Below are 26,732 nucleotides of genomic sequence, written 5' to 3'. Positions count from 1 at the left end.
AGAGAATGGAATGATATATTCAAAATACTGAAAGACAAAAACTTTCAGCCAAGAATACCCTATCCAGTGAAATTATCCTTCAGATATGATGGAGCAATAAAAGCTTTCCCAAATAAACAAAAGTTGAGAGAGTTCATTGCCACTAGACCTGCCTTACAAGAAATGATGAAGGGAGCCCTCCTATCCAAAACAAAAAGGCAAAGCTTTACAAAGCTTTGAGCAAGGAGATAAATAGACAGACAAAATCAGAAAATTGTAGCTCTCTATCAGAATAGGTTAGCAAAAACTTAATTATAACATAAAAGATAAAGGAAAGGAAAGCATCAAAAATAACTATAAACACTTCAATTTAGTCACAAACACACAACACAAAACGAAATAAGTTGTGACAACAATAACACAGAAGAGGAAGAGGAAAGGGAGGAAATCTACTTAGGCTAATGGAGATAAGAGGCTATCAGAAAATGGACTATCAACTATGAAGTCTTTTATACAAACCTCATGGTAACCACCAAACAAAAAATCAGAGCAGAGCCACAAATCATGAATAAAGAGAAAACCATCACAGAAAACCACCAAACTGAAATGGCAATTAGAAATAGAAGGGAAAAGAAACAATAGAAACATAGAACTAGAAAACAAGAGATAAAGTGGCAGATTAAGCCCTTATATATCAGTAATCACTCTAAATGTAAATGGATTGAATTCTCCAATCAAAAGACACAGAGTGGTTAGATGGATTAAAAAACAAGACCCAACAATATGCTGCCTCCAGGAAACACAACTCAGCTCTAAAGACAAAGATAGGTTCAGAGTGAAGGGATGGAAGATGATACTCCAAGCAAATGGCAAGCAAAACAAAGGAGGTGTAGCCATACTTACCTCAGACAAAGCAGATTTCAAGATAAAAAAGATAATAAGACAAAAGAGGGGCAGTATATAATGATAAAAAGGATATTCTACTAAAAGGACATAACACTTATGAATATATGTGCACCTAACACAGGAAGTATATAAAGCAACTATTAACAGACTGAAATGGAGAAATTAACAGCAACACAATAATAGTGGGGGACCTCAACACCCCCACTTACATCAATGGATAGATTATCCAGACAGAAAGTCAACAAGGAAACAGTGGCCTTAAATGAAACACTAAACCAGATGGACTTAATAGATATATAGAGAATATTCCACCCAAAAATAGTAGAACACACGTTCTTCTCAAGTGCACATGGAACATTCTCAAAGACAGACCATACGTTGGGAAATAAGGCAAATTTAAGAAGACTGAAATCATATCAAGCATCAATTCTGACCAAAATGCTCTGAAACTAGAAATCAACTACAAGAAGAAAGCTGAGAAAGTCATAAATATGTGGAGACTAAACAACATGCTACTCAAAAACCTTTGGATCAGTGAAGAAATCAAGGGAGAAATCAGAAAATACCTGGAGACAAATGAAAAGAAAAACACAACATACCAACTCTTATGGGATGCAACAAAAGCAGTACTAAGATGGAAATGTATACCAATACAGGCCTACATCAACAAACAAGAAAAATCTCAAATAAGAAATCTCAAACTAGCTTTAACAGAACTAGAAAAAGAAGAACTAACAAAGCCCAAAGTCAGCAGAAGGAGAGAAATAATAAAAATTAGAGCAGAAATAAATGAAATAGAGTCTAAAAAAAAAAAACAATAGGAAGGATCAATGAAACTAACAGCTGGTTCCTTGAGAAGATAAAATTGACAAACCCTTAGGCAGACTCACAAAAAAAAAAAAAAAAAGATAGGGGCAGGCCCAGTGGCGTGGTGGTTGAGTTTGCGCACTCCACTTCGGCAGCCTGGGGTTCGCAGGTTCGGATCCCGGGTTTGGACCTACACACCACTCATCAGGCCATGCTGTGGCAGGCGTCCCACATATAAACTAGAGGAAGATGGGCACGGATATTAGCCCAGGGCCAGTTTTCCTCAGCAAAAAGAGAAGGATTGGCAACAGATGTTAGCTCAAGGCTAATCTTCCTCACCAAAAAAAAAAAAGAGAGAGAGAGAAAGAGAAAGCTCAAATAAGCGAAATGAGAAATGAAACAGGAGAAATTAAATTGGGTACCACAGAAATACAAAGGACTATAAGAGATTTGTGATCTATATGTGAACAAATTGGATAACTTAGAAGAAATGGATAAATTCTTAGACTCATACAACCTCCCCAGATTGAGTCAAGAAGAAACAGAGAATCTGACTAGACCAATCACAGTAAAGAGATTGAAACAGTAATAAAAAACCTCCCAAAAAGCAAAATCCCAGACCAGACGGCTTCTCTGGAGAATTCTACCAAACATTCAAAGATTTAATACCTAGCCTTCTCAAACTATTCTGAAAAATTGAAGAAGATGGATGCTTCCTAACTCATTCAACAAGGCCAACATTATCCTGAAACCAAAGTCAGACAAGGACAACACAAAAAGGAAAATTACAGGCCAATATAGATACAAAAATTCTCAACAAAATATTAGCAAATCGAATACAGTAATATTTGGATCAAATACCATGATCAACAGGGATGTAGGGATGGTTCAACATCTGCAAATCAATCAACGTGATATACCACATTAACAAAAGGAGGAATAAAAACCACATTATCATCTCAATAGATGCAGAGAAAGCATTTGACAAGATCCAACATCCATTTATGATAAAAACTCTCAATAAAATGAGCATAGAAAGAAAGTACTTCAACATAATAAAGGCCATATATGACAAACTCACAGCCAACATCATACTTAACAGTGAAAAACTGAAAGCCATCTCTCTGAGAACAGGAACAAGACAAGTGTGCCTACTATTGCCACTCCTATTCAACATATTACTGGCGGTTTTGGCCAGAGCAATTAGGCAAGAAAAAGAAATAAAAAGTATCCAAATTGGAAAGGAAGAAGTAAAACTCTCACTATATGCAGACGACATGCTTCTATAAATAGAAAACCCTAAAGAATCCACCAAAAAACTATTAGAAATAAATAACCAACAACTACTGCAAAGTTGCAAGGTACAAAATCAACTTACAAAAATCAGTTGCATTTCTATACACTAATAACGAACTAGCAGAAAGTGAAGTCAAGAAAACAACCCCATTTACAATCGCAACAAAAAGAATAAAATATCTAGGAATAAATTTAACCAAGGAGGTGAAAGACCTACACTCTGAAAACTATAAGACATTATTGAAAGAAATTGATGAAGACATAAAGAAATGGAAAGATATTGCATGCTCATGGATCAGAAAAATAAACATTGTTAAAATGTCCATATTACCTAAAGCAATCTACAGATTCAATGCAATCCCAATCAGAATCCCAATGACATTCTTCACAGAAATAGAACAAAGAATCCTAAAATTTATATGGAACGAGAAAAGACCCCAAATAGCCAAAGCATTCCTGAGAGAAAAGAACAAAGCTGGAGACATCACCACCCTTGACTTCAAAATATACTACAAAGCTATAGTCATCAAAACAGCATGGTACTGGCAGAAAAACAGACACACAGACAACTGAAAGCCCAGAAATAAAACCACACATCTATGGACAACTAATTTTCAACAAAAGGAGCCAAGAACATACAATGGAGAAAGGAAAGCCTCTTCAATAAATGGTGTTGGGAAAACTGGACTGCCACGTGCAAAAGAATGAAAGTAGACTGTTATCTTACACCATACACAAAAATTAACTCAAAATGGATTAAAGACTTGAATGTAAGACCTGAAACCATAAAACTCCTAGAAGAAAATATAGGCAGTACACTTTTTGACATCGGTCTTAGCAGTATCTTCTCGAATGCCATGTCTACTCAGGCAAGGGAAACAAAAGAAAAAAATAAATAAATGGGACTACATAAGACTAAAAAGCTTCTGTACAGCAAAGGAAACCATCAACAAAACGAAAAGACAGCCCACCAACTGGGAGAAAGTACTTGCAAATCCTCTATCTGACAAGGGGTTAATTTCCAAAATATATAAAGAACTTATACAACTCAACAACAAAAAAACAAACAACCTGATCAAAAAACAGGCAGAGGATATGAACAGACATTTTTCCAAAGAAGACATACAGATGGCCAACAGGCACATGAAAAGATGTTCAGCGTCACTAATTATTAGGGAAATATAAATCTAAACTACAATGAGATATCACCTTACACCTGTCACAATGGCTATAAATAACAAGCCAAAAAATAACAAATGTTGGAGAGGATGTGGAGAAAAGGGAACCCTCATACACTGCTGGTGGGAATGCAAACTGGTGCAGCCACTATGGAAATCAATATGGAGATTTCTCAAAAAATTACAAATAGAAATATCATATGATCCAGCTATCCTACTACTGGGTATTTATCCAAAGAACATGAAATCAACAGTTCAAAGAGATTTATGCATCCCTATGTTCATTGCAGCCTTATTCACAAGAGCCAACATGTGGAAGCAACCCAGGAGCCCATCAACAGATGAATGGATAAAGAATATGCGGTATATATACACACACACACAATAGAATACTGCTGAGCCATAAAAATGACAAAATTGTGTCATTTGCAACAACACGGATGGACCTTTAGGGGATTACGTTAAGCAAAATACGCCAAACAGAGAAAGACCAACACCATATGACTTCATTCATATATGGAAGACAAACAAACATATGGATAAGGAGAACAGATTGGTGGTTACCAGAGGGGAATGGGGGTGGGGGGAAGGGCGAAAGGGGTAAAGTGCACATATCTATGGTGACAGATAAAAACTAGACTATCGGAGGTGAGCACGACGCAGTCTATACAGAAACTGATATATAATAATGTACCTGGAATTACACACTGTTATAAACCAATATGACCTCAATAAAACAATTAAATTTTTAAAAGTCTAAAAAAAACGCTTTTCAGCAAGTTCCCATATCAAATCTAAAACTAAATACCGAAAGCAGTGTATGAATAACATTAAAAGAATGATACACGAGAAATACATCAGGAAATTCTCCATTATGGTTAAGAATTTAACTCTCCAACATCAATGGCAATTCCTCTCTCTCTCTTCCTCTAATGCTACAAGTTAGGGAGAACCAAATCCCTCTAAATTTCTGCCCCTTTGATTTGATTTTAGATCCAATATCATTCAAGTACAAATTCCAACACTTGGAATTGCTTTAAGTTAGAACTGCTTGCTTTAAAGGTAGAAATCTGTGAGATTACATAATGCCTCTCTGTATATCTTTTAATCTACAGCTATATTTCAAATATTCAATATACCCACTCAGGCAGTACTAACTAAAGAAAAAGCTCCTAAATAAAAGATCTAAATAAAAGACTAAGTAAAATATTATATTGGTCTCATTCTAACAGCAAACATATTATTAAGTTATTTCCAACTAGAGCAATTTCTGCTTAGGAAAGAAGAGCCTATTTGAAAAAGCATTGGACAAAATAAATTTATCATCAAGAAAACCACTTGCAATGAATCAGAATAACACAATATAGCTTACTTTTTCGATTATGTCAGTTTACATAGATGAACACTAAAAGCAACCATTTAAATTTCTAGATGAATTGGTCATAACCTAGAAAATCACATTTGGCTTCATGAATATAAATTCCTTTCTAATGTTTATCATATTTAGACTTTTTAAAATACAAGCATGACTATGACTGCATAAAAGCTTCTAAATGTGATTTATTTAGTAAGAACATAACTCTAAGGTATCACATTAAAGTTGCCACTTACAGCTCAAGTATCCAGCAGCTAAAAGGGTCAGTTGCATTACCAAAAGTGAGAGGGCAGATGCTGCCTATTAATAATGCCCACTGCCTTAAATCAACAGCAGCCTCCAGACACGGCCTCCTTCCTCCTCCCCTCTCCAGAAAGCCACCCACACCCCATCAACTGTGAAGAGAAGGAAAGATAAATACATAAATACATACATACATACATAAATGGAAGTTTTTGTGTGTGGGAGGGGAGAGGGTTGCTGCTGATGATAGCAGTAAAACATCTTCAAATGGAAAGATATTTAGAAGTAGTCTTATTGCTACTAATTGGCCAGATCAAAGTTAAACAGCATCATATAATACAGAATAAATTACTTACCTGTAGTGGCTTCTAAGAAAATAAATATTAAACTAATGTTTCTATGCTTTCATATATAAAATAAATATATATATTCATAATTATATATAACAGTACATAAAATTTTATATTAAATTTCATATAAAAAATATAAACCTATGTTTCTGTGCTTTCAGTTCAGAGGTTCTAGGCCACTCTGAGAGAAAGGGACAAAATGTCTTTAAGACATCCCCACATTAGGGCAATGTAACTTGTACCCCACTGAGAAATGAAGTAGCATGAAAATATTTCTAGCACTTACATTAAAACCACACGTAAAATTTTGTTCAGATCTCTTCATAGAGGAAAAACAATTAAGTCTCCCAGAAGCATAAGGTGATGAAATAAAGATGTATATAATGGAGAATAAAAGAAGATGTTGGGGGAAAATGTAGTGTATTGCTCATTAATAATTGTAGAAATTAAAAGTATATGAATCAGTATGGCCCAGTGGTCCACAGACACAGGTTCTTATCTATTGATTAAACAAGACACAGTATTATTTAGACACACAGAAAAGGGAAAATGAAAAGAAACCATAGATAACACACTGTACTCAGTCTTATCCAGCCTAAAAGATACTTAAATTTATTAGGTTTTCTTTACTTACACTGTTTCCTAGATGATATTACAGGACGTCAAGAAAGAGTATTTTAATGGAAACAACCGAAGTCTGCATCATAAGGTATGAAGTTGTTCAGTGCCTAGGTAGAAATCTGTACATACTCTGTCTGACCTTCTTTGACTCATCTCCTCTTTTGTAACAAATTGCAGATCTTTATCTTTTGCCTGTGAGTCCTCTGCTTATCTACTTCATCATTAAAACTCTGAGGTTTTTCCAAACAGCATCAGAGTTTGTGTACTTTTGGATTATCAAATTTTTTTTTGCTATAACACATTCTATTTTCACTTTCTTATAATTATATATTTCAAGTGGCCAGTGCCAATATACACATATACAAGCTTGATAAGAATATAAAATATTTTCATGCAAAATATATGTGAACGAAATTTTGACATAGTCCATTAGAAGATAAACAAATACGCTTTCCATAAAGTAGTATGAGACCTTTTGTACATAAAAATACTTGAACTCATCACTGCTGACATAAAATAAAGTCAGTGACAACAAAAACAATTCTTTTGAAATTTATTTTCTACAATCTAAAGTAACAGTATAGGCATACTCATTAGCATAGTAAGTAATTATGCATACAAGAAATTCAAATTGCAATCATACCCTTTATGAAATATGGATCTAATACTCTTCGTGAGGTATTCATCTATGTCTGACAGAATAAAAAAGGTTAGTAAAATGTTTGACCTAAACAAACAAATATATGTTCCACAAACAGATCCCCATCATCTATAGAAGAGAAAACAGGATTACCGCGACTAAATTAAATTCCCACAAAATTGAAAACCCTTGTTTTAGGCCATAGTTTTAACCTACTCCTGTAAAAAATGCATTACGGTCAAAAAAATTTCTGGGCCGGCCCCGTGGCTTAGCGGTTGAGTGCGCACGCTCCGCTGCTGGTGGCCCGGGTTCGGATCCCGGGCGCGCACCAACACACCGCTTCTCCGGCCATGCTGAGGCCACGTCCCACATACAGCAACTAGAAGGATGTGCAGCTATGACATACAATTATCTACTGGGGCTTTGGAGGAAAAATAAATAAATAAAATTATTAAAAAAAAAAAATTTCTTATGTACCCAAACTAAACGCTCTTTTAATTTTCCATAGGCAAAGTGTTCAGTCTTTAAGGCAGTATGCCTTTGACCCTTCTTCTAACTGAGTCACTTGTTTTCAGACCATTCCTTCACTAATCTCTTCTGTTAGTCAGTCATTCAACCAACATTCAATGAATACCAACTTACTACCAAGTATAAAGAAATTGGGTAAGGGTGGTCCCTATGCGAAAGAAACACTCATTCTTTGTTTTTCAGTTTTATTGAGGTATAAGTGACAAATAAAATTGTATAAAGTATACAACTTGATGATTTGACATACATATACTTTGTGAGATTATCACAATTAGATTAATTATCACATCCATCACTTCACATAGTTGCCATTTTTTTCTTTTGTCATGAGAACGTTTTAGGTATACTCTCTTAGCAAATTTCAAGTATACAACAGAGTACTATTAACCATAGTCACCATGCTGTACATTAAATTCCCAGAGTTTATTCATTCTATAACTGAAGGCTTATATCCTTTGACAAGCATCTGTCCATCTCCCCCACCCCTGGTAGCCACCATTCAACTTGCTGAGAAATTCCTATTCTATCAGCGAGATCCCTGGAGAAAACTTCAGCTGGAGATGGTTGTCTCCCCAACTTGAAACTAGAGTGGCCCTAAAGACTGTACATCACAGGACTCCAATCCCAGCCACAGAAAGAGCCTAGATTGGGGAGCTAAGACCTATTAGAATTCACACTGAAAGATAAGTGCCTTATTTCTGTGCTATATGGCATTCTGAATGAACCTCATCTAACACTGCTATTCAGTTTAGCTTGTCTTTAAGAAACCAAACATTATAGAACTCACTGGGCTTCTAGCGGCTAGTGAATTTCACTATATTTGAATATCATTTAGATGGTGCAAATGGCTTAAAAATGAAGTCTGCTAAAACTCAAGGTACTGTGTTAATTCATTTTCATATCTCTAAAGGTAAAGTAATACTTCTAGTCACAACTGAATTTCCTAAACCCAAATGTCACATAATCTCAAAAGACTTTTTCAAAATAAATGAGTTTTCATGAAATATATACAAGCTGGAACAAAGATATGTATTTGGGGAAAATAATACAAGAAAGGTGACAACAGTCTCCCTAAAAGCAACACATAACAACTATTGCTTGATTTTTCTAAAGTACTTTTAAATTATAGCATTTAAAAATGGGTAAAAGTAACCTAGACAAGAATTATTCTGATTTTAACAGAACTTTAACTTTTCTTAAAATACCAGTTTTTAGACACTAAGTAATTAAGGAATAGAAAAGGAAAAGAGAGTAAAGATGAATAATAATCGATGCAAAATTAAGGATGAGACTTTGTTGATGAAGAGTAAAGAATTCACTATCTAAATTCTATGCTAGCAAACACAAGTTCTGTTTGATAAAAGTGCCAAAACAGCAACAAATAGAATTTATGTGGTCTGCCTTTAGGCAGGCACTAATAAACAAAAATTATAATATTGCATATTATTTAAAGAGAAATTTATTTTACTTAGCGCCCTATTTTAAAAATTTTTTTAACTACAAAAATGGTATATTTGCTGAACTGAAATTGGCACAAATAATTATTATTATAACCATTTTCTTTAAAGTAATTTTTATGCAGAAAACAGTAATACACATTTCCATTTCCAGCAAAGATATAATAGTCTGGAAAAAAAAAGAAGAATAAAACAAATGCATAGTGGATCACACACACTATATCCCTTACTTAAAAAGTAATTCATTTCAATTATATATAAAGAAATCTCTGTGTTTAATTCTAAGTCATGAAGAATTTTCTACACCAACTCAAATAAGGGAAATCTATTCTAATCTTAGAGTACGTCATTCCTGGGCACTACTTCTATCATACCACTATACCACACACACCAAAAAATAAAAGAGCAAATCTTTCAACACACTATAACTTTGATTATTGTAATCTTCTTTCCATAAAACTATGTAATAAGTTCTAAATTTTGCCATTTTTATATGGTGATGCTTTAATGGTTGCAGTAGTCACAGTGATGTCAGTTACACTAAAGAACAACAGATGGGTTGGAGGGAAGAACAAAGCATTTCCTACCATCTGGAAGCCTGCAGAAATTGAAAAAGCAGTGAGATAACTTTTTTAATTCCATTCCTCTATTCCTCCCAATATGGTTGTGTTTTAATTCTTCGTATATTTCCTCTAACCTTTAAGTACTCTGGATATTGTTTCCATAGAAACTGTTCCTGATGCTGCTCACTCATACACTAGCCTTACGCTGCATTCACACACTATGGGCATAGCCAAGGCTTTGGGAAGTACAGAATGTTTTTTTCCAACTACAGATCTTAACAGATGTCACATTTGCCTGTTCCATCACTAACAAAGTTTTTTGAAAAGGGGAATGCAGAATTTTTATACTCCTAAACGTTCAAAATCTTTGTAAAATTCATTTCTAAAGGTAAAATGTTATATGGTCCAATTCACAATAATTTTCCTTCCAAGAAAATTTTTTAAATGTTCAACTAATATGAACTGTACCTACTCATTTAAAATATGAAGGTAAAAAGAGGGAATAAGAGGAGAGAAATTTGCTTTTGGAAATAAACATAAATGAAAAGTTAAAGGTAGCATTCTGAAATGCCACATCCAAAAGCAAAAGGTACTATTTTTTTCATTGTATTTTTTTTAAATCTAAGGCTTTTTTTTTAATTCACTCTATTTTTTTGAGGAAGATTGGCCCTGAGCTAACATCTATTGCCACTCTTCCTCTTTTTTCTTTTTTTCTCCCCAAAGCACCAGTACATAGTTGTATATCCTAGTTGTAGGTCCTTCCAGTTCTTCTATGTGGGACGCCACCTCATCATGGCTTGACGAGTGGTGAGTAGGTCCACATCCAGGATCCGAATCTGCGAACCCCAGGCTGCCAAAGCCGAATGCACGAACTTAACCGCCAGGCCACTGGGCCGGCCCTTCATTGTATTTTGACCATGAAAATACTAGTAATTTCTAATTTACAAACCATAATTTTTCCTTTAAATAAAAAGAAAAAAGGAATAATTTTCTACAACACTGTTCTTCTTAATTAAAATACTTAGTAATTTATCTTTCATTTTTCATTCATTCCTAAAGATTTATGTTTAAATCTAATACATCTAAACTATTTTAGATTTAAATGAAAAGAGCCTTGGCAGCATCCTTATTTTTCCAAAGACTGGAGCTGATTTTTAGAACACCTGAGACCTTCTAAAATATATTTAAAGAACATACCCAGACTCTTCCACCCCTCAGTCTCACACTACAAAAGTAATCACTTTTGTTTTATGCCTCTGCTTTCTGGTTTTTCAGATATTTACCATTATAACTTCGAATAACATACTTCTCATTTGATTGAATATTGGGTAGCACTAGTCTGAAAGGGAAGCAACTATTTTGGAGAAAGAAAAGGTATGAGAGTTTTTTAGTAGAAACAAAAAGAGTTGGGACTTCTACTTCCGGCAGCATGGTGGAATAAATACTCTGAATGGCCCATCATTTTCTGCTTTCGTATATTATAACACTAGCCCACTTACGCTATAATTAGTTGTTCATGTGTTTGATTATGAGCTTGGGCGTGTTACTCGATCTTTCTATGCCTCAGTTTCATCATCTATAAAGTGGGGATGCTAATAATAGTAACTGTTCTTAGAAGAATTAAATAAATTAATATGTGCAAAGCACTTAGAATACAGCCTGGTGCATGGTAAGTGAAATAAATATTAGCTATTATTATTATTATTTGGACTCTTGGAAAAGTGTTATGGTGAAAGAACACATTATTAATTGGACAATCAATGTATGCTCTAAAACATCTTCATAATATGTAAAACATGCTATCTACAAACATTAAAATACTCTCACTCAAAGCATTTGAAAATTAAAGATGATTTTTTGATGAACTACAAGGCATAAAAGGATAATAAATCTTTTTTTCTGTGCCAAGCAAAGTTTTTATCTAGCCAAGGCTTATCAAGATTTGAACATAAGTTCTAATTAGAACATAGGCTCTACATTAGCGAATTAATGTTCAATAACGGCATTCTGTCATTTTCCACTTATTTAAAACAAAAACACTTTAACTTTGAATTAGTACAGTTTTCCTCTATGGTTTTAAATAATCCACACTCAAAACCAAGTATATGGGTATCTGTCTCTTTTTTTTTTTTTTCAGCACATCAATAAAGCAGCCAGTAACTTTGTTTTTATTTTACACTTATTTTAAATAGTAAACTGCAGTTCAGTAAACAAGGCAGTAGAGTATATCTACCTACAGGCAGGAAAACCACTGAATACAGATATCCATTTAGAATATATAGGAACCCTCCTATCTGTTCAGTGGCAGATTCTGCGGATCTCAGAGGTCAGATAATTGAAAGTTAAAGCCCTATTTTAGAGAAGTGATTCAATTTACTTGCAAGTTTCAAGTTAAAGTTACAAAGAGGACTTAAATGATGACATGATTATTTGACTATATCATATTTTTCAACCCTGTTTTTAGCAATTTTAATTAATATGCTGTTCTCTTGAAATGAAAAAAGTGCATCATAACTCTCCCAAATGTTTTTTGAAGATGTAGGGAGTTAGACAAGGTTTCTAAACTATTAAACCTGATATACTAAACACATCAAAAGTTTTGAATAAGCTGCTAATGTAGTTCTTTTTAGAATTTAAGATCCTAATGATACCAGTGCATAGCAGGCAATAAATACTGCTGTATTTCTTGCATTTCCTTTCAGATAACAACTGATTCTATGTTAATTTTAAGTCATCCAACTTTAGCCTATACAATAAAATTATACATTTACAAACACTCTTTTTTATTTTGGCAATAACCTAGATTTACACTCCAAAGCTAGTTCCGAAATATAGGCCATATACTGGTTAACAGGGTAAAGGAACTAAGTCCATCCAAGGTTCCAAAGTTCTTAGCAGCATATAAACCTAAAGCTACCCAAAAAATCAGTTTGTTTCACTTTTATATTCTCCAGTAACCAACTTAGAAAATGTAACCTTTCTCCTCGGGGAAATAGAGATATTAAAAAAAAAAAAAAAAAAAAAAACTAATTCTATCTTTGAAACCAGAGTATTTGAAGTGAGGACAAAAGATGTAGAATTGTACATATTTCCAAGAAAGATGAAAGCAAGTCACCAACCTGATACAAATGATCTCCAGGACCAGAGAGTCAAGGAGATATGTGCTTACTAAAAGGAAACACCCACCATAACTAGTGAAAAGCAAAACACTTTCTTGCTGGCTACAACTCTATTAAACAACTGATTCCCCCGCTACCCTCCATATCCACTATCAAATTAACCCTTATATCCCTTATGGGATAGAGAACTAAACTCAAAACACAAAAGGATTTCCATATAGATTATTTTCTTTGAGATTGAGAGCTTCATTTTTAAGAGAAGTTCACAGTTTCAATGACAGTGTGTCTAAAGAAATTTTTCAGTGGAAATACATGGTAATAAGGAGAATTCTACCATTGAAACATTTAATTTATAAAACAGAAAAGTATGAACCCATCTAGCATTCTAAGTGCAACTCCTTATTCTTGGCTATACAGTGTTTCTAAAATCTCTGGCAGGCAAATTAAACAGATTTACTATGGAATGTAACAAAGTCAAACAATCTGGAACTGTAATTACTATTAAACTTTTCATGAGAATGTAGGATGCCGTATTTTACATTACATAAAAAATAAAATGATAATGAAAACATGAGACCAAGCAGAAGATTTCTAACGTTCATAAGGAGTTTTTCTGAGGGTTATAACCCCAAGTGACAAATAACAATAAAGATATGGCTTTTAAATTTATTCACAAGATTACTGCAAGTCTTTTCCTCATGAATAAAAGTAGTGATATAGCAGTTCATAAAAGGAGCATACCAAATGACAGGCCATATATCAACAATGGCTTAGCCACAAGGCTATAGGGACATTACAAGCACAATTCTTATTCAACCAATGTAAAACACAATCAATATAAAATCTAAAGATCACTTCATTAAAGACCTTGACCTCACACAATGGAAATACGTGCATGCAAGTAATGATGACCATCAAAAATAATGCAATTCATTTTACCCAAAAAAAGCTTCAATAGACTTGATAAAAACAATTTGTCCAAACCATGGTTACTGAGGTACCAACAATAAGAGGAAGAAAAACCACACCAAATATGATACATTCTGTTCTTCCTTCCCCCACAACTCCTCACGTTAAATTATAATCTACCGTGTTGCATTAGCAGGCCCATCCAGCCCCAAACTGAAGACCTCCCTTTTCTGGTAAAGGGTCTCTCACCCTATTTAATATTTCTGGTTAAAAATTTAATTATAATCTTACACTGCTTAAGTCACAGTGGGTTTCTTTAAAACTGATTTACCACTATTAATACAGAAGATATTTTTTACTTCCCAAAAAGAATGAAAAGGCAAAACAAAACAAAAAATGGAGAAAGGAGCTAGACTTCTCAGGAAAAACAATGGTGAAAACACTGCAATTCAGTAAGCTTAAACACAGTAAAATTAAACTTAAGTTTATTTAAGTATAATAAATTAAATTTAATTTAATCACTACACCAAAAGCATCAGTTACAACCAAAAGTACAATTCCTAAAAAAATCACCAAAAGAATATAAATACTACATTTTGATGGGGAAAAGGGAAAATTAAGAAAATAATCATATTAATGTCAAAACTCACTATATCAAATTTCATGAAAGCATGCAAATTCTTTCATTGAACTAGAATTTAACTATAATGAATACTGCACAAAATAAGACCAAATATTAATTGGGCAGGGAGGACAGTAGGATTACTAAAGACAGTAATATTTTCTGTGTAAAGTCAAGAACTCAGCCATCATTCAAGGACCAAATCTTTCTAAAAGGTTGACATTTTATTTTTAAATTTTTCTCAAAAAAAAAAACAAAAAACACTATACTACTCAATATCTAACTTGAATGGAAATTATTTTTGGAAATTAAAAGGTAGTCAGAACTGGAAATAAAGCCAATTCTCCAAAAGAATTCCTAAATTCTGTGTTATTCCAATCCAATTCCCAATTAGATTTTTTTTCTGCAATTTAATAATATGATCCTAAGGCTCTTCTGAAATGTTCAATTCAATATGGCAACAGCCCTCAATGCAATCTCTCCAATAGCTAACTAAAACAGCCATGCAGGAACTGAAAACTGAAAAAAGACAAAGAGATAGGCACAAAAATCATTGGAAAAAGGGAGAAAGGGAGGAGGAGAGAGAGGAAAACAACCCCATAAACTGTAAATCCAAAACCTAAAACAAATTTAGACTAATTATCAGGTAGATGAAACCAAAAATGCAGCTTTAGCTGATCTCACACTCCAGCTTCACTACATAGAGACCACCTGAACAAAGGTAGGAAGATGTTTCATTCTTCTTCCCTAATCCCAATCCTTGCCGCAGTCTGGTTCAGAAACCCAGCTTCTAAACAAACCATAAAAACACGCAGACATTTTGGGGCTAGCCCAGTGCCGTAGTGGTTAAGTGCGTGCGCTCCGCTTCAGCAGCCCAGGGTTCGCAGGTTCGGATCCCAGGCGTGCATGGATGCACCGTTTGTCAAGCCATGCTGTAGCAGCACCCCATATAAAGTGGAGGAAGATGGGCATGGATGTTAGCCCAGGGCCAATCTTCCTCAGCAAAAAGAGGAGGATTGGCATCAGATGTTAGCTCAGGGCTAATCTTCCTCATCAAAAAAAAAAAACTATGCAGACATCTATTACTATTTCAAATCTGACCCATGATGGAAGCAATGTATTTTATCCCTATCCATCTGAACCTTTCCCACCTCTACAACTGCCCTTGGCCCCTCTATACTCTCTAGCTACATCCATACAGAGGTAACAAACTCTACAAAACAACTGGCCAAGTAAAGGACAGAAATTAATAGTAGCACATTACACGCTCGAGAGAGTCCCAAAACAAACACTATAAACATGTTTCAGAGTAAGATGTACCTGGTACAAGTGCATCATGGGAATTGTAGCCTGCCATGTACTATGCTGGTTAATAATACCAAAGATGCAGGAGGTGGGAGGTATGTGGGAAGGAGAAAGATATCACCTCAGTGGACTAAAAAAGTCTCTACTGGTAGACATAGAAAAGAGCAAAACCAATGCTGTGGAAGCTCAAACCAGTGATACAGAACAGAAAATTCAGACACTCTCCCAGAAAACGGGAAAAAATGACAAAGAAATGAAAATTATGAAGAAGAAGATAGCAGATACGGGGAACAGAAAATAAATAGCCAATAAAAAGACATTAGTTTCCCTGAAGGATGGACTACACCAAACAGAACTGAAGAAATAATCAAAGATATGACGTAAGGAAACTTGGTTCAGCAGCCAAACAAATGTTTAAACAGATTAAATTCATTACATTCCCAATTAAATCAAGGAAAATAATATCATACAAATATATAATGGCAAATGTGGCATTTACAGAGAAAATGAAAAACATTCTACGAGCAACCAGACATAAAGAACTAGTTATTTACAACAGAACAAAAATCAAGTTGTCCATAATTCTCTCCCCAGCAACAATTGGCCATGAAAACCCTATGAAGAGCTGCAGAGCATGGTCTGATACAGACGCACAAAGAGCAGGCGGGGTTCAGCTCTGCTGCACAGTGCATCACTGGGAATCAGAATCGACTCCACAGGCACTAACCAAGACAAACCATATGTTCAGCTTTCTGACTGATTAATCAGTGTGATATGCCAAAGTAGAAAAGGTCCCTACTTTAAAGGAGTGTGTTGGGGAGAAGTCACCAACATGATACAAGAAGAAAGGGACCAGCGTGGATGTAGAGAGGGAAGGCTTATTTATGTGACTTGTTAGGACTCAAAGATAGGAGAAATTTGAAAATCCAGAGAAGAAATGGGGGAAATATTCTGGTCAAGAATACCATATCAGGGGCCGGCCCGGTGGCGCAAGCGGTTAAAGTGCGCGCGCTCCGCTGCGGCGGCCCGGGGTTCGCTGGTTCGGATCCCGGGCGCGCACCGACGCACTGCTTGGTAAGCCATGCTGTGGCGGCGTCCCATATGAAGTGGAGGAAGATGGGCACCGATGTTGGCCCAGGGCCGTCTTCCTCAGGAAAAAAGGAGGAGGATTGGCGGATGTTAGCTCAGGGCTGATCTCCTCACAAAAAAAAAAAAAAAAAAAAAAAAAAAAAAAAAAAAAGAATACCATATCAATGAAAGCTAAAGAATAAAATGTTAAATACTGAAGTTATAATAAGTTACTATAGTGGATATAGCCTAGGAAGAAAAACACTGAAGTGCTAGACCAAATTGTTTATATTAAAAAATGAGCTGCAATAAGATTTTAAAGCACTATGGCTGCGGCTGCCAGCTAAAGTTTGGAAAGGTCCTCATCACTAATGTTCATTCAAGTAGACTTCCACTTATGGGTATATTTAATATCTCTAGAGAGAATAACGTTACCGATAAATGATGATCTTTATATGCCATTTGGGAAACTGACTACAGCAGAGGTAAGATACTCGGCAGACTTCCATAGCTACTTTGTGAAATGAGAGGAAAACAGTAATAGCTAAGAATTTAAAGAACATTATCACATTCAGGCTCTTCTGATTCTGTAACCTGTATAGTACTTATTTCATATTCCCATAGTCTAATCCACAAAAATTAAAATAATTAAACTAAAAGAACACTATCTAATCAAGAATGCCATTTACTCTGAAAACAAAGAAGGAAACACAGACAGATTTAGAATTGGTTTATAATAAACAAGGTAGAGAGGACTAGGGCTGCCAAGTAGAGGAGTGTGGGAGGAAATAAAGCATCTCAGTTTCTGAGCAAAATGCTGTTATTAAGTATAATTGCATCAACTTGATCCAAATCCAATATTTCTTATTCATTGAAAAGAAATATATTAAAATAGCAGCAATTTCCTTGACAAATAAACACATTCAGCCAAGGAAGCTTTTATCAAAAAAGTTTAACTCTAAAAGTAATAAAAAGCAGGAGCAAAATTATTTCAGTGCTTCTAATTTCAAATAGTAACTTCTAAATATAAACATGCTATATAGCTAAGTCAGTAATAATCACTTTTAAAATTCTACTGTAAGTTGAAATGAAATTTTTTTAAACAATCTAATCCTATACTTTTATGTTAAAGTATATAAAAATAAGAAAAGTCTTCTATTGAATAATTAGAATTTATTGCAAAACATTAATTAACTGTGGAAAACACTAATGGCAATATTTGCATTTAATTGTTTATAATTATGATCTTGAAAATCTATGAGAAATAGGAAGCTTCACTCACAAGTACCTAAGTTTAGATGTGACAGGCTACTTTTGAACATAAGTATCTTGATGCACACTATACGGAAATTCGATTTTTTACTCATAATAATTTCAGTTACTATTGGACTCATGACTTGAAAGTTACATCTGGACCAGAAACTATAAATTTATCATAAAGGTTTGCTGAGAAGCCATATCTTTGAGCTTCCCTGAGTATACTGACTCTTGAAATAGGCACATTCCTTGTAAAAAATTTATATGTAAGATAAGTATTTCAACTAAATGTTTTCAATAAGGTCTTCCTATCCATCGGTCTCCCATGCCCCACATACACACAAAAACCACAATGACTTTTTAGTATTTAAAGATATTGGCTCCTGAGGAGCATGGAGACTATCAGCCAAGATGGGCCGCATACCTACCAGTGTGGATCTGTCTTCTTGCACCTGAGCTGTCACTTGGGGGGCCAAAGAGAACAGCTCTTAGATGGATATATGAACTGCTGAGAGAATTACTCTCCCAGAAGAGAAATACGTGATGTTGCCCTGCTGGCAAGATGTTTTTCCTGTTCTAAATCCTCCTGAGTAAATCTGATGCAAAATGTCCTGCGAGTCTGAGTGTTTCGTTAAACTTAAAAGACCATCTGGTGGACAATGCAAAAGCCAAACTCAAAATTTTGAATTTTTCTTCAGATACAAAATAACTATAATTTGTGTTAAGTGCACAACAATTATATGACAGTATTTTCTCATAAAACGTGAGAAAGCAACTTCTTTTAAAAATATTCAATGTTTTCAAAACACTGTTTTCACTTTTCCAATTGTCAAGTTTTAGATTAACCATCAATGCAAATATGAATATCCTTTATTCAGCTCCAACAATAATATTACACACTCAACTTCTTAATTTGGGGGATTAGTCATACTGATCAGATACTATAGGTGTCACTGAAGAATCGTACATATGGTTTTTAAATGCGTAATAAAATGATCTAAGTAAGCAGAACTGAACAGACCTGGGAATCTATGAAGCTTTATAGAAAGTTGTGTTTCTACACATTTACTGAGATTTACAATTCCTAAACATAATCTGAGATGCAAAAGAGTTTGCCAGGATCTTGCCTTTTATACTGATAACCTAGAAAAATTACACACTTAGATGTCTCGTTTCTCTCATTTTTGAAAACTTTGTAAATTTAGTGTTAAGATACGGACTTTGTCTTTCATTTTGAATGCAAAGTGGCCCTATTTAAAATCTAAACTTGTCTCAAACACATAATCACTAGCAATTCTGCATCACTTGACATAATAAGGTCTGAAACAAGTTCTTAAGTGTAATATTCTCATAGTCTATCAATAAATGATCTGTAAATGGGATCCATCAAATGCTTGAAGAAATCCTTTTCTATTTTAAGGAAACTATCAAGCAAACCATTTTCTTGAAATCTTTAATATATAAAAGATATCTTGCTAGAGACACTAAATGAAAATGATTAATGCTGCTAGTTAGGGTGTTTTTATATCCTTTTTCAATAAAAGTTATATTTTAAGTTATTTCTATTATAGACATTCACACTACAATGTCACTTGTCATTTTCTAGTAAAATCACTTGGCATTTTTTTCATAAAACTTCTAGAAAATTCCTTAACTAAGATTCTCTAAAAAAAAACTATGTTAAATGAAATCACTTACTGCAAACAGCCCACTCTTACTGCCACAGGAATATGGGGAAGTTGAGTGGCCCACTTCAGTGTCACATCCTCATAAATATGCAACATGTTATTATGGTTTCCAATCAAAGTATTTATTGTTCCTTCAGAAACTGTAGGTTAAAGATAAAGAGGATGATAAGAAAACAGTCATTTGCAACAGAATATTATTTCTCTTTTAGGATATTTATGATACAAACTAATACTCATATCTTTATCTTAATGCATAAAGATTTTGATAAAACATTATTTTTCAACTGTAAGCTACCAATATCAAAAAGAAAAAGAATCATTTTACAGACTTGGAAACTGTAACTAGAGAGTAGCCAACATTTTTGCATTTCATCTAGAAAGCGTGAATTTCATTAATATTTAACACATTTAAGCTAATGAGCTTAAGCATTCACTACAGATGAGTCATTCTATTAGACATTACTATGCTCCATTCTGCTTATGAAAATAGAGTCTGATGTTCTCTTGCAAGCACATTATGGAAAGCATTAACGCATACTGGAGGCCAATTCTACAAGTCATTTTGTACAAAGTAAAATGATTGACAAAACCAAATGTGTGATTTATATCAAACTTCTATTCAAACTTTAAAAGTTAAAGTTTCCATTACACGTTCAGTATAGAACGATTTTCCTAGATTTTTAAAATATATGTTTGTGAGTGTGACTTTTTCAGATGTATATAACACAGCCTTGACATATGGAAAAGATAAAAGAAAATCTTTCTACACACCTGAGCAATATGGGAGAAAACAACTTGGGCTACAATCAAGTTTCTTCATGAATCGAATTTGTCCATTATCCTTAAGGCAAAAAAAGTTTCTTTCACCAAGAACAAAAACAGAAGATGCCGACTGATTGAAAGAGACAACACATATATCAAGGGCTTGCTCTCCAATATTTAGAGTCCAATCCACCTGCAAAGCAAAACCTAAGATGAATTTAGTTGCTAAAAACAGAATATTTCAGTCATTTTCATAACAATACAACTAAGAAACTACATTGTGACAAAGCATACATAAAGTTTGGCTAATCTTCACTCACTTTTTTTTTGGCTATGACCATACTTCTGATATTTTATAGACTCTAGTAGGTTTTGCCTCATCCTTTACCAGATGATAGTAGCTATTCGGTGGTTCAAAAATACTCATAATAAATTTAACCAAGGAGTTAAAAGATCTATACATTGAAAACTATAAAACATTGATGAAAGAAATTGAAGAAGACACAAATAAATGGAAAGATATACTGTGTTCATGAATTGGAAGAATTAATATTGTTAAAATGTCCATACTACCCAAAACTATCTACAGATTCAAATCCCTATCAAAATTCCAATGGCATTTTTCACAGAAATAGAAAAAAACAATCCTAAAATTTGTATGTAACCACAAGAGATCCCGAATAGCCAAAGTAATTTTGAGCAAAAAGAATAAGGCTGGGCCGGCCCCGTGGCTTAGCGGTTAAGTGCGTGCGCTCCGCTACTGGCGGCCCGGGTTCGGATCCCGGGTGCGCACCGACGCACTGCTTCTCCGGCCATGCTGAGGCCGCGTCCCACATACAGCAACTAAAAGGATGTGCAACTATGACATACAACTATCGACTGGGGCTTTGGGGAGAAAAAGGAGGAGGATTGGCAATAGACGTTAGCTCAGAGCCGGTCTTCCTCAGCAAAAAGAGGAGGATTAGCATGGATGTTAGCTCAGGGCTGATCTTCCTCACAAAAAAAAAAAAAACAGAATAAGGCTGGAGGCATCACACTACCTGATTCCCAAATATACGACAAAGCTATAGTAATCAAAACAGCATAGCAATGGCATTAAAACAGAAACATAGACCAATGGAACAGAATAGAAAGCCCAGAAAAATCTATGCATTTTCAGTCAAATGATCTTTGACACAGGCACCAAGAACCCACAATGGGGAAAGGACAGTCTCTTCAATAAATGTAAAATATCCACTTGGGAAAACTAGATATCCACATGCAGAAGAATGAATTGGACTCCTATCTCACACCAGATACAAAAATCAACTCAAAATGGATTAAAGACTTAAATGTAAGACGTGAAACTGTAAAACTATTAGGAGAAAACACAAGGAAAAGCTTCTTGACATTTGTCTGGGCAATGATTTTTGGATATGACCCTGAAGCACAGGAAACAAAAGCAAAAACAGACTAATCGGGGAGCAGCCCCATGGCATAGTAGTTAAGTTCAGCACACTCTGCTTCAGCTGCCGGGGCTCACGGATTCAGATACCAGGCGCAGACTCATACCACTCATCAAGCCATGAGGTGGGCAACCCACATACAAAATAGAGGAAGACTGGCACAGATGTTAGCTCAAGGCTAATCTTCCTCAAGCAAAAAAACAGGAAGATTGGCAACAGATGTTAGCTCAACGTGACTCTTCCTCACCCAAAAAAAAAGACTAATGGGATTGCATAAACTAAAAAGCTTCTGTGCAACAAAGGAAACAACAGAGTGAAGAGACAATCTGTGGAATGGGAGACAATATTTACAAACGATATATTCAATAAAAGGTTAATATCCAAAAATATATAAGGAACTCAGACAACCCAGTAGTAAGAAAATGAACAAATTAAAAAACAGGCAAAAGACCTGAATAGACATTTCTCTAAAGAAGACATACAAATGGTCAACAGGTATATGAAAAAATGCTCAACATCACTAATCATCAGGGAAATGCAAATCGAACCACCCTGAGACATCATCTCACACCTGTTAGAATGGCTATTATCAAAAAGACAAGAGGTAACAAATGCTGGCAAGGATGTCGAGAAAAGGGAATCCTTGTGCACTGTTGGTGAGGATGTAAACTGGTGCAGTCACTATGGAAAACAGTATGGAGGTTCCTCAAAAAATTAAAAATAGAACTAACATATGATCCAGCAATCCCATTTCTGGGTATTTATCCAAAGGAAATGAAATCAGTATCTTGAAGAATTAGCTGCACACTCTGATTCATTGCAGCATTATTCACAATAGCCAAGATATGGAATCAATCTAAGTGTCCATCAGTGGATGAATGGATAAAGAAAATGTGGGGTGTGTGTGTGTGTGTGTGTGTGTGTGTGTGTGTGTGTGTATACACACACACACACACACAGAATAGAATATTATTTAGTTGTAAAAAAAGAAGTTAATTCTAACACTTGTAACAACGTGGATGAACTTGGAGGACATTTTGCTAAGTGAAATAAGCCAGGCACACAAAGACAAATGCTGCATGATCTCACTTATATGTGGAATCTAAAAAAGTCAAACTCATAGAAAGCAAAGAGTAAATGGTGGTTGCCAGGGTCTGGGGGATAGGGGGAATAGGGAGATACTGGTCAAAGAGTACAAAGTTTCAGTTACACAGGATGAATAAGTTCTGGAGATCTAATGTACAGCATGGTGACTATAGTTGTAATACTGTATTGTATACTTGAAATTTGTTAAGAGAGTAGATCTTAAATATTCTTACCGTTAAAAAAAATAACTTTATGAGGTGACAGATATATTAATTATCTTGATTTTGGTAATAATTTCACAATGCATACATATATCAAAACATCACATTGTACACCATAAATATAAATAATTTTTACTTGTCAATTATACCTCAATAAATGGAGGGAAAAAAAGTGGGTAGAGGAGAGGGTGGGAAAATGCCCCATGCAAAGTGAGTTGCTTGTACACAAGTCCTATCAGGGAGGAAGAGGGACCATGGCTTGCTAAAATATATAGATATATACTCATAATGAAGTTATCTACTTCACTGAAAAATTTCCATAAGAAATCTCGTGTTTACTTTGCAAATCAAATTTAATAATCAGTAGTATAGACAGGATCCTCTACACATAGGAACCACTCCAGGGTACTCATCTCTGGAACATGGTCAATGTTTAATAAATGCTTCTTAAAATAATGAAAGAATGGATGTAAAATGGACATGTAAAGGAAGAGTTTTTCAGAACTCAGCTCCCAAGCAATTAATATTTCCAAATCAAGAAAACACAAAAGAGCAAAGGGATACTATTTTGAAAAACATTGGCTGACAGGCATATATTGTATATGGCAGTGACAGTGAGATATCTTCACAAAAATATCTGGACAAAGAGGAAATAAGATTGCCCTCAAAGTTAGACTATAACCAATAAATAATGGGTCAGAGAAGAGATATGAAAAGTCACATTAAAGGTACAGATGGATTTCTGGCCATCGAGACATGATTTAGGTATTAATCTATCTACTTTAGGTATTAAAATATCTGAAGAAGGTATGAAATACAAATGTGGCTGGTCAGAGAGACAAATATTGTCAGTGTGTATATAAGAACAATCTGGAGAAGTGAGACAGCATAGTGAATATAGGTGAATGAACCAGACTGTCTTAATTTGAATTAGAATTTAACCCAAGAAATCATTTGACTACCATTTAGTTCAAGTGTAGCTTATCTATATGAAAAGATTCCACTGGACACAAGACATGAATGTTAGCCTGTGGCAGTTACATTTCTCATTACATTTTAATGGGATGGCATTCTAGCATTATATATCAGTGTCTATAACTTGGGCTGATGTGTCCCTGACTCAGAGATGACAATTCATTTGGAGAGGACAGGTAAATCAAGTATCTGAGGCCACAGGCTGAGATCCAGTTGCTAAAAACTTTCAATTCACCAGGTACTGAGTGCCACTCTCTATGACTTCCCTTAGGGAAATACACCACATTCTGAATTAATGAGTCTCAAAAAAACACAGAAGGTTACTAAGAACAAGAATTTAAAAATTCTTCAACTTCCAGCCAAGATGAAGCAATAGGAAAAGAATTTAACATCCCACCTGAAACAACCACAACATGAGCAAAATATACAGAACAATAGTTTGCAAGGCACTGGACATCAGACAACAAAGGACAGCAGTCTCTTAAAGACAGAAAGCAAATGAGGTGAGTGGTATGATTGCTCCAGCTGTGAGAGAGTTTTCAGGCTGCAGCATAGGGAGGGAGAAGCCAAGCAGAGCCCAGCAGACTCCCTGAGTTGAGGAGATGGATGCTGAGAGTGCAGAGAAATCAAGGCAGCTAGAGTTCGCAAGATAGCGTGCCAAAGAGGAGAGTGTAGCACAGGCACAGAACTCTGAGATCTGTAAAGAATCCTCTCAAATAATTTAGTAGAATACTTATCAGCACATTCATGTAAGGAAACTACCCAAAGCCAGGGAAAGAACCACCCAAAAGGATTAGAAGTAACAGTGCCCAGCATTCACACAGGGCCTGGAATACTGCCTATGCCTGCCAGCCAGACTGGAACACCTCATAATTCAAAGAGAGCTAGGCAGAGCACTCCAAAGGGTTTTGCCTCAGAAGTGGGGAATAAGTAGCCCTAGAATGAGCACTGCTCTGGTCCCACCTAGCAAGTCTTAAAAGCCAGACCCAAAAGGATCAAACTGTTTCCAAGTAACTTAACTGCGTCCCAGGCCTAAGCACAAGAACAGTTATAGAAACACAAAAATCTGGCACCCAACAAAGTAAAATTGACTATATCTGGCATCTTATAAAAAGTTACCAGGCATGTAAAGAAACAGGAAAATGTGATCCACAATAAGGAGATAAATAAATCAAGTAAAACTGACTCAAAACTGATACAGATGTTAAAATTGGAAAGCAAAGACACTAAAACAATTACTATAACTGTATTCTATATTTTCAGAAAGTTAGGTAGAGACATGGAAGACATAAAAAAAAACTGAACTTGTTGAGATGGAAACTATACCAGATGGCAATTAATACCAGATTAGACATTACAGAAAAAAGATTAGTGACCCTGAAAACACAGAGGTAGAAATTATTCAAAATGAGAAAGAGAGAGAAAAGAATTTTTAAAAAATGAAAAGAAAATCTGTGAGCTGTGAGACCACTTCAAGCAGCCTAAATGTATGTATAGTTGGAGTCTCCAAAGGAGAGGAAAAAGATGGAGGACAGAAAAAATACTTGAAGAATTAATATCCAAAATTTTCCAAATTTCATGAAAACTAAATTCACAGATGCAAGAAACTCAACGAATCATAAGCACAAAAAAAGAGAAACAAAAGAAAACTACACAAAGCACATCATAATCTAATTGCTAAAAACAAGTGATAAGAGAAAATCTGAAAAGCAGCCAGAAAAAAAGACATTATGTACAGAGGAACAAAGATAAGGATAAAAGCAGATTTCTCATGAGAAACAATGCAAGCAAGAAGACAGTGGCACAACCTCTTAAAGTACTGTGGGAAAAAAAATCCGTCAATCTAAAATTTTATACCCAAAGAATATATTTTCAAACACAAAGGCAAAGACACTTTTTCAGACATACAAAAACTGAAAGAATTCATCACCCACAATGAAAGAAATGTGAAAGGAAGTCTTTCAAGAGGAAAGAAAATGACACCAGATGGAAATATGGAGCTACACAAATTAACGAAGAGCGCCAGAAAAGGTAATTACACAGGTAAACATATGATATTTTTCTTATAATTTAAATATCATTAAAAGATATTTACTATTTAAACAAAAATAATAACAATGTAATATGGAGTTTATATTGTATGTAAAATTGAAATATATGACAATAGCACAAAGGCTAGAAGGTGAGAAACAGAAGTATGGTTCTTATACTATATGTGAAGTAGCATAATATCACCTGAAAGCAGACTGTGATAAGTTAAAGAGATATACTGTTAACTCTAAAGCAACCAGTAAAATAACAAAACAAAAAGTTATGGCTTATAAGCCAACAA

General features: G+C 34.8%; 1 protein-coding gene across 2 annotated transcripts in view; it reads right to left on the bottom strand.

The window, feature by feature from the left end:
• BBS9 (Bardet-Biedl syndrome 9) overlaps positions 1-26,732 on the bottom strand; it is a 433,858-nt gene that overhangs the window by 286,465 nt on the left and 120,661 nt on the right. For both annotated transcript variants that reach the window (XM_058528025.1, XM_058528034.1), the window contains exons 8-9: positions 20,683-20,866; positions 19,922-20,051 (exon numbers count right to left, since the gene is read on the bottom strand). In XM_058528025.1, the coding sequence (XP_058384008.1) occupies positions 19,922-20,051; positions 20,683-20,866 (314 nt within the window). The remainder of the gene's footprint in view (positions 1-19,921; positions 20,052-20,682; positions 20,867-26,732) is intronic.

Source organism: Diceros bicornis, chromosome 3, assembly GCF_020826845.1.
Source record: "Diceros bicornis minor isolate mBicDic1 chromosome 3, mDicBic1.mat.cur, whole genome shotgun sequence".
In the NCBI taxonomy this organism is placed as follows: Eukaryota; Metazoa; Chordata; class Mammalia; order Perissodactyla; family Rhinocerotidae; genus Diceros; species Diceros bicornis.
Note: the sequence above shows the minus strand (reverse complement) of the source record. Positions and strands in the feature narration are given on the sequence as shown.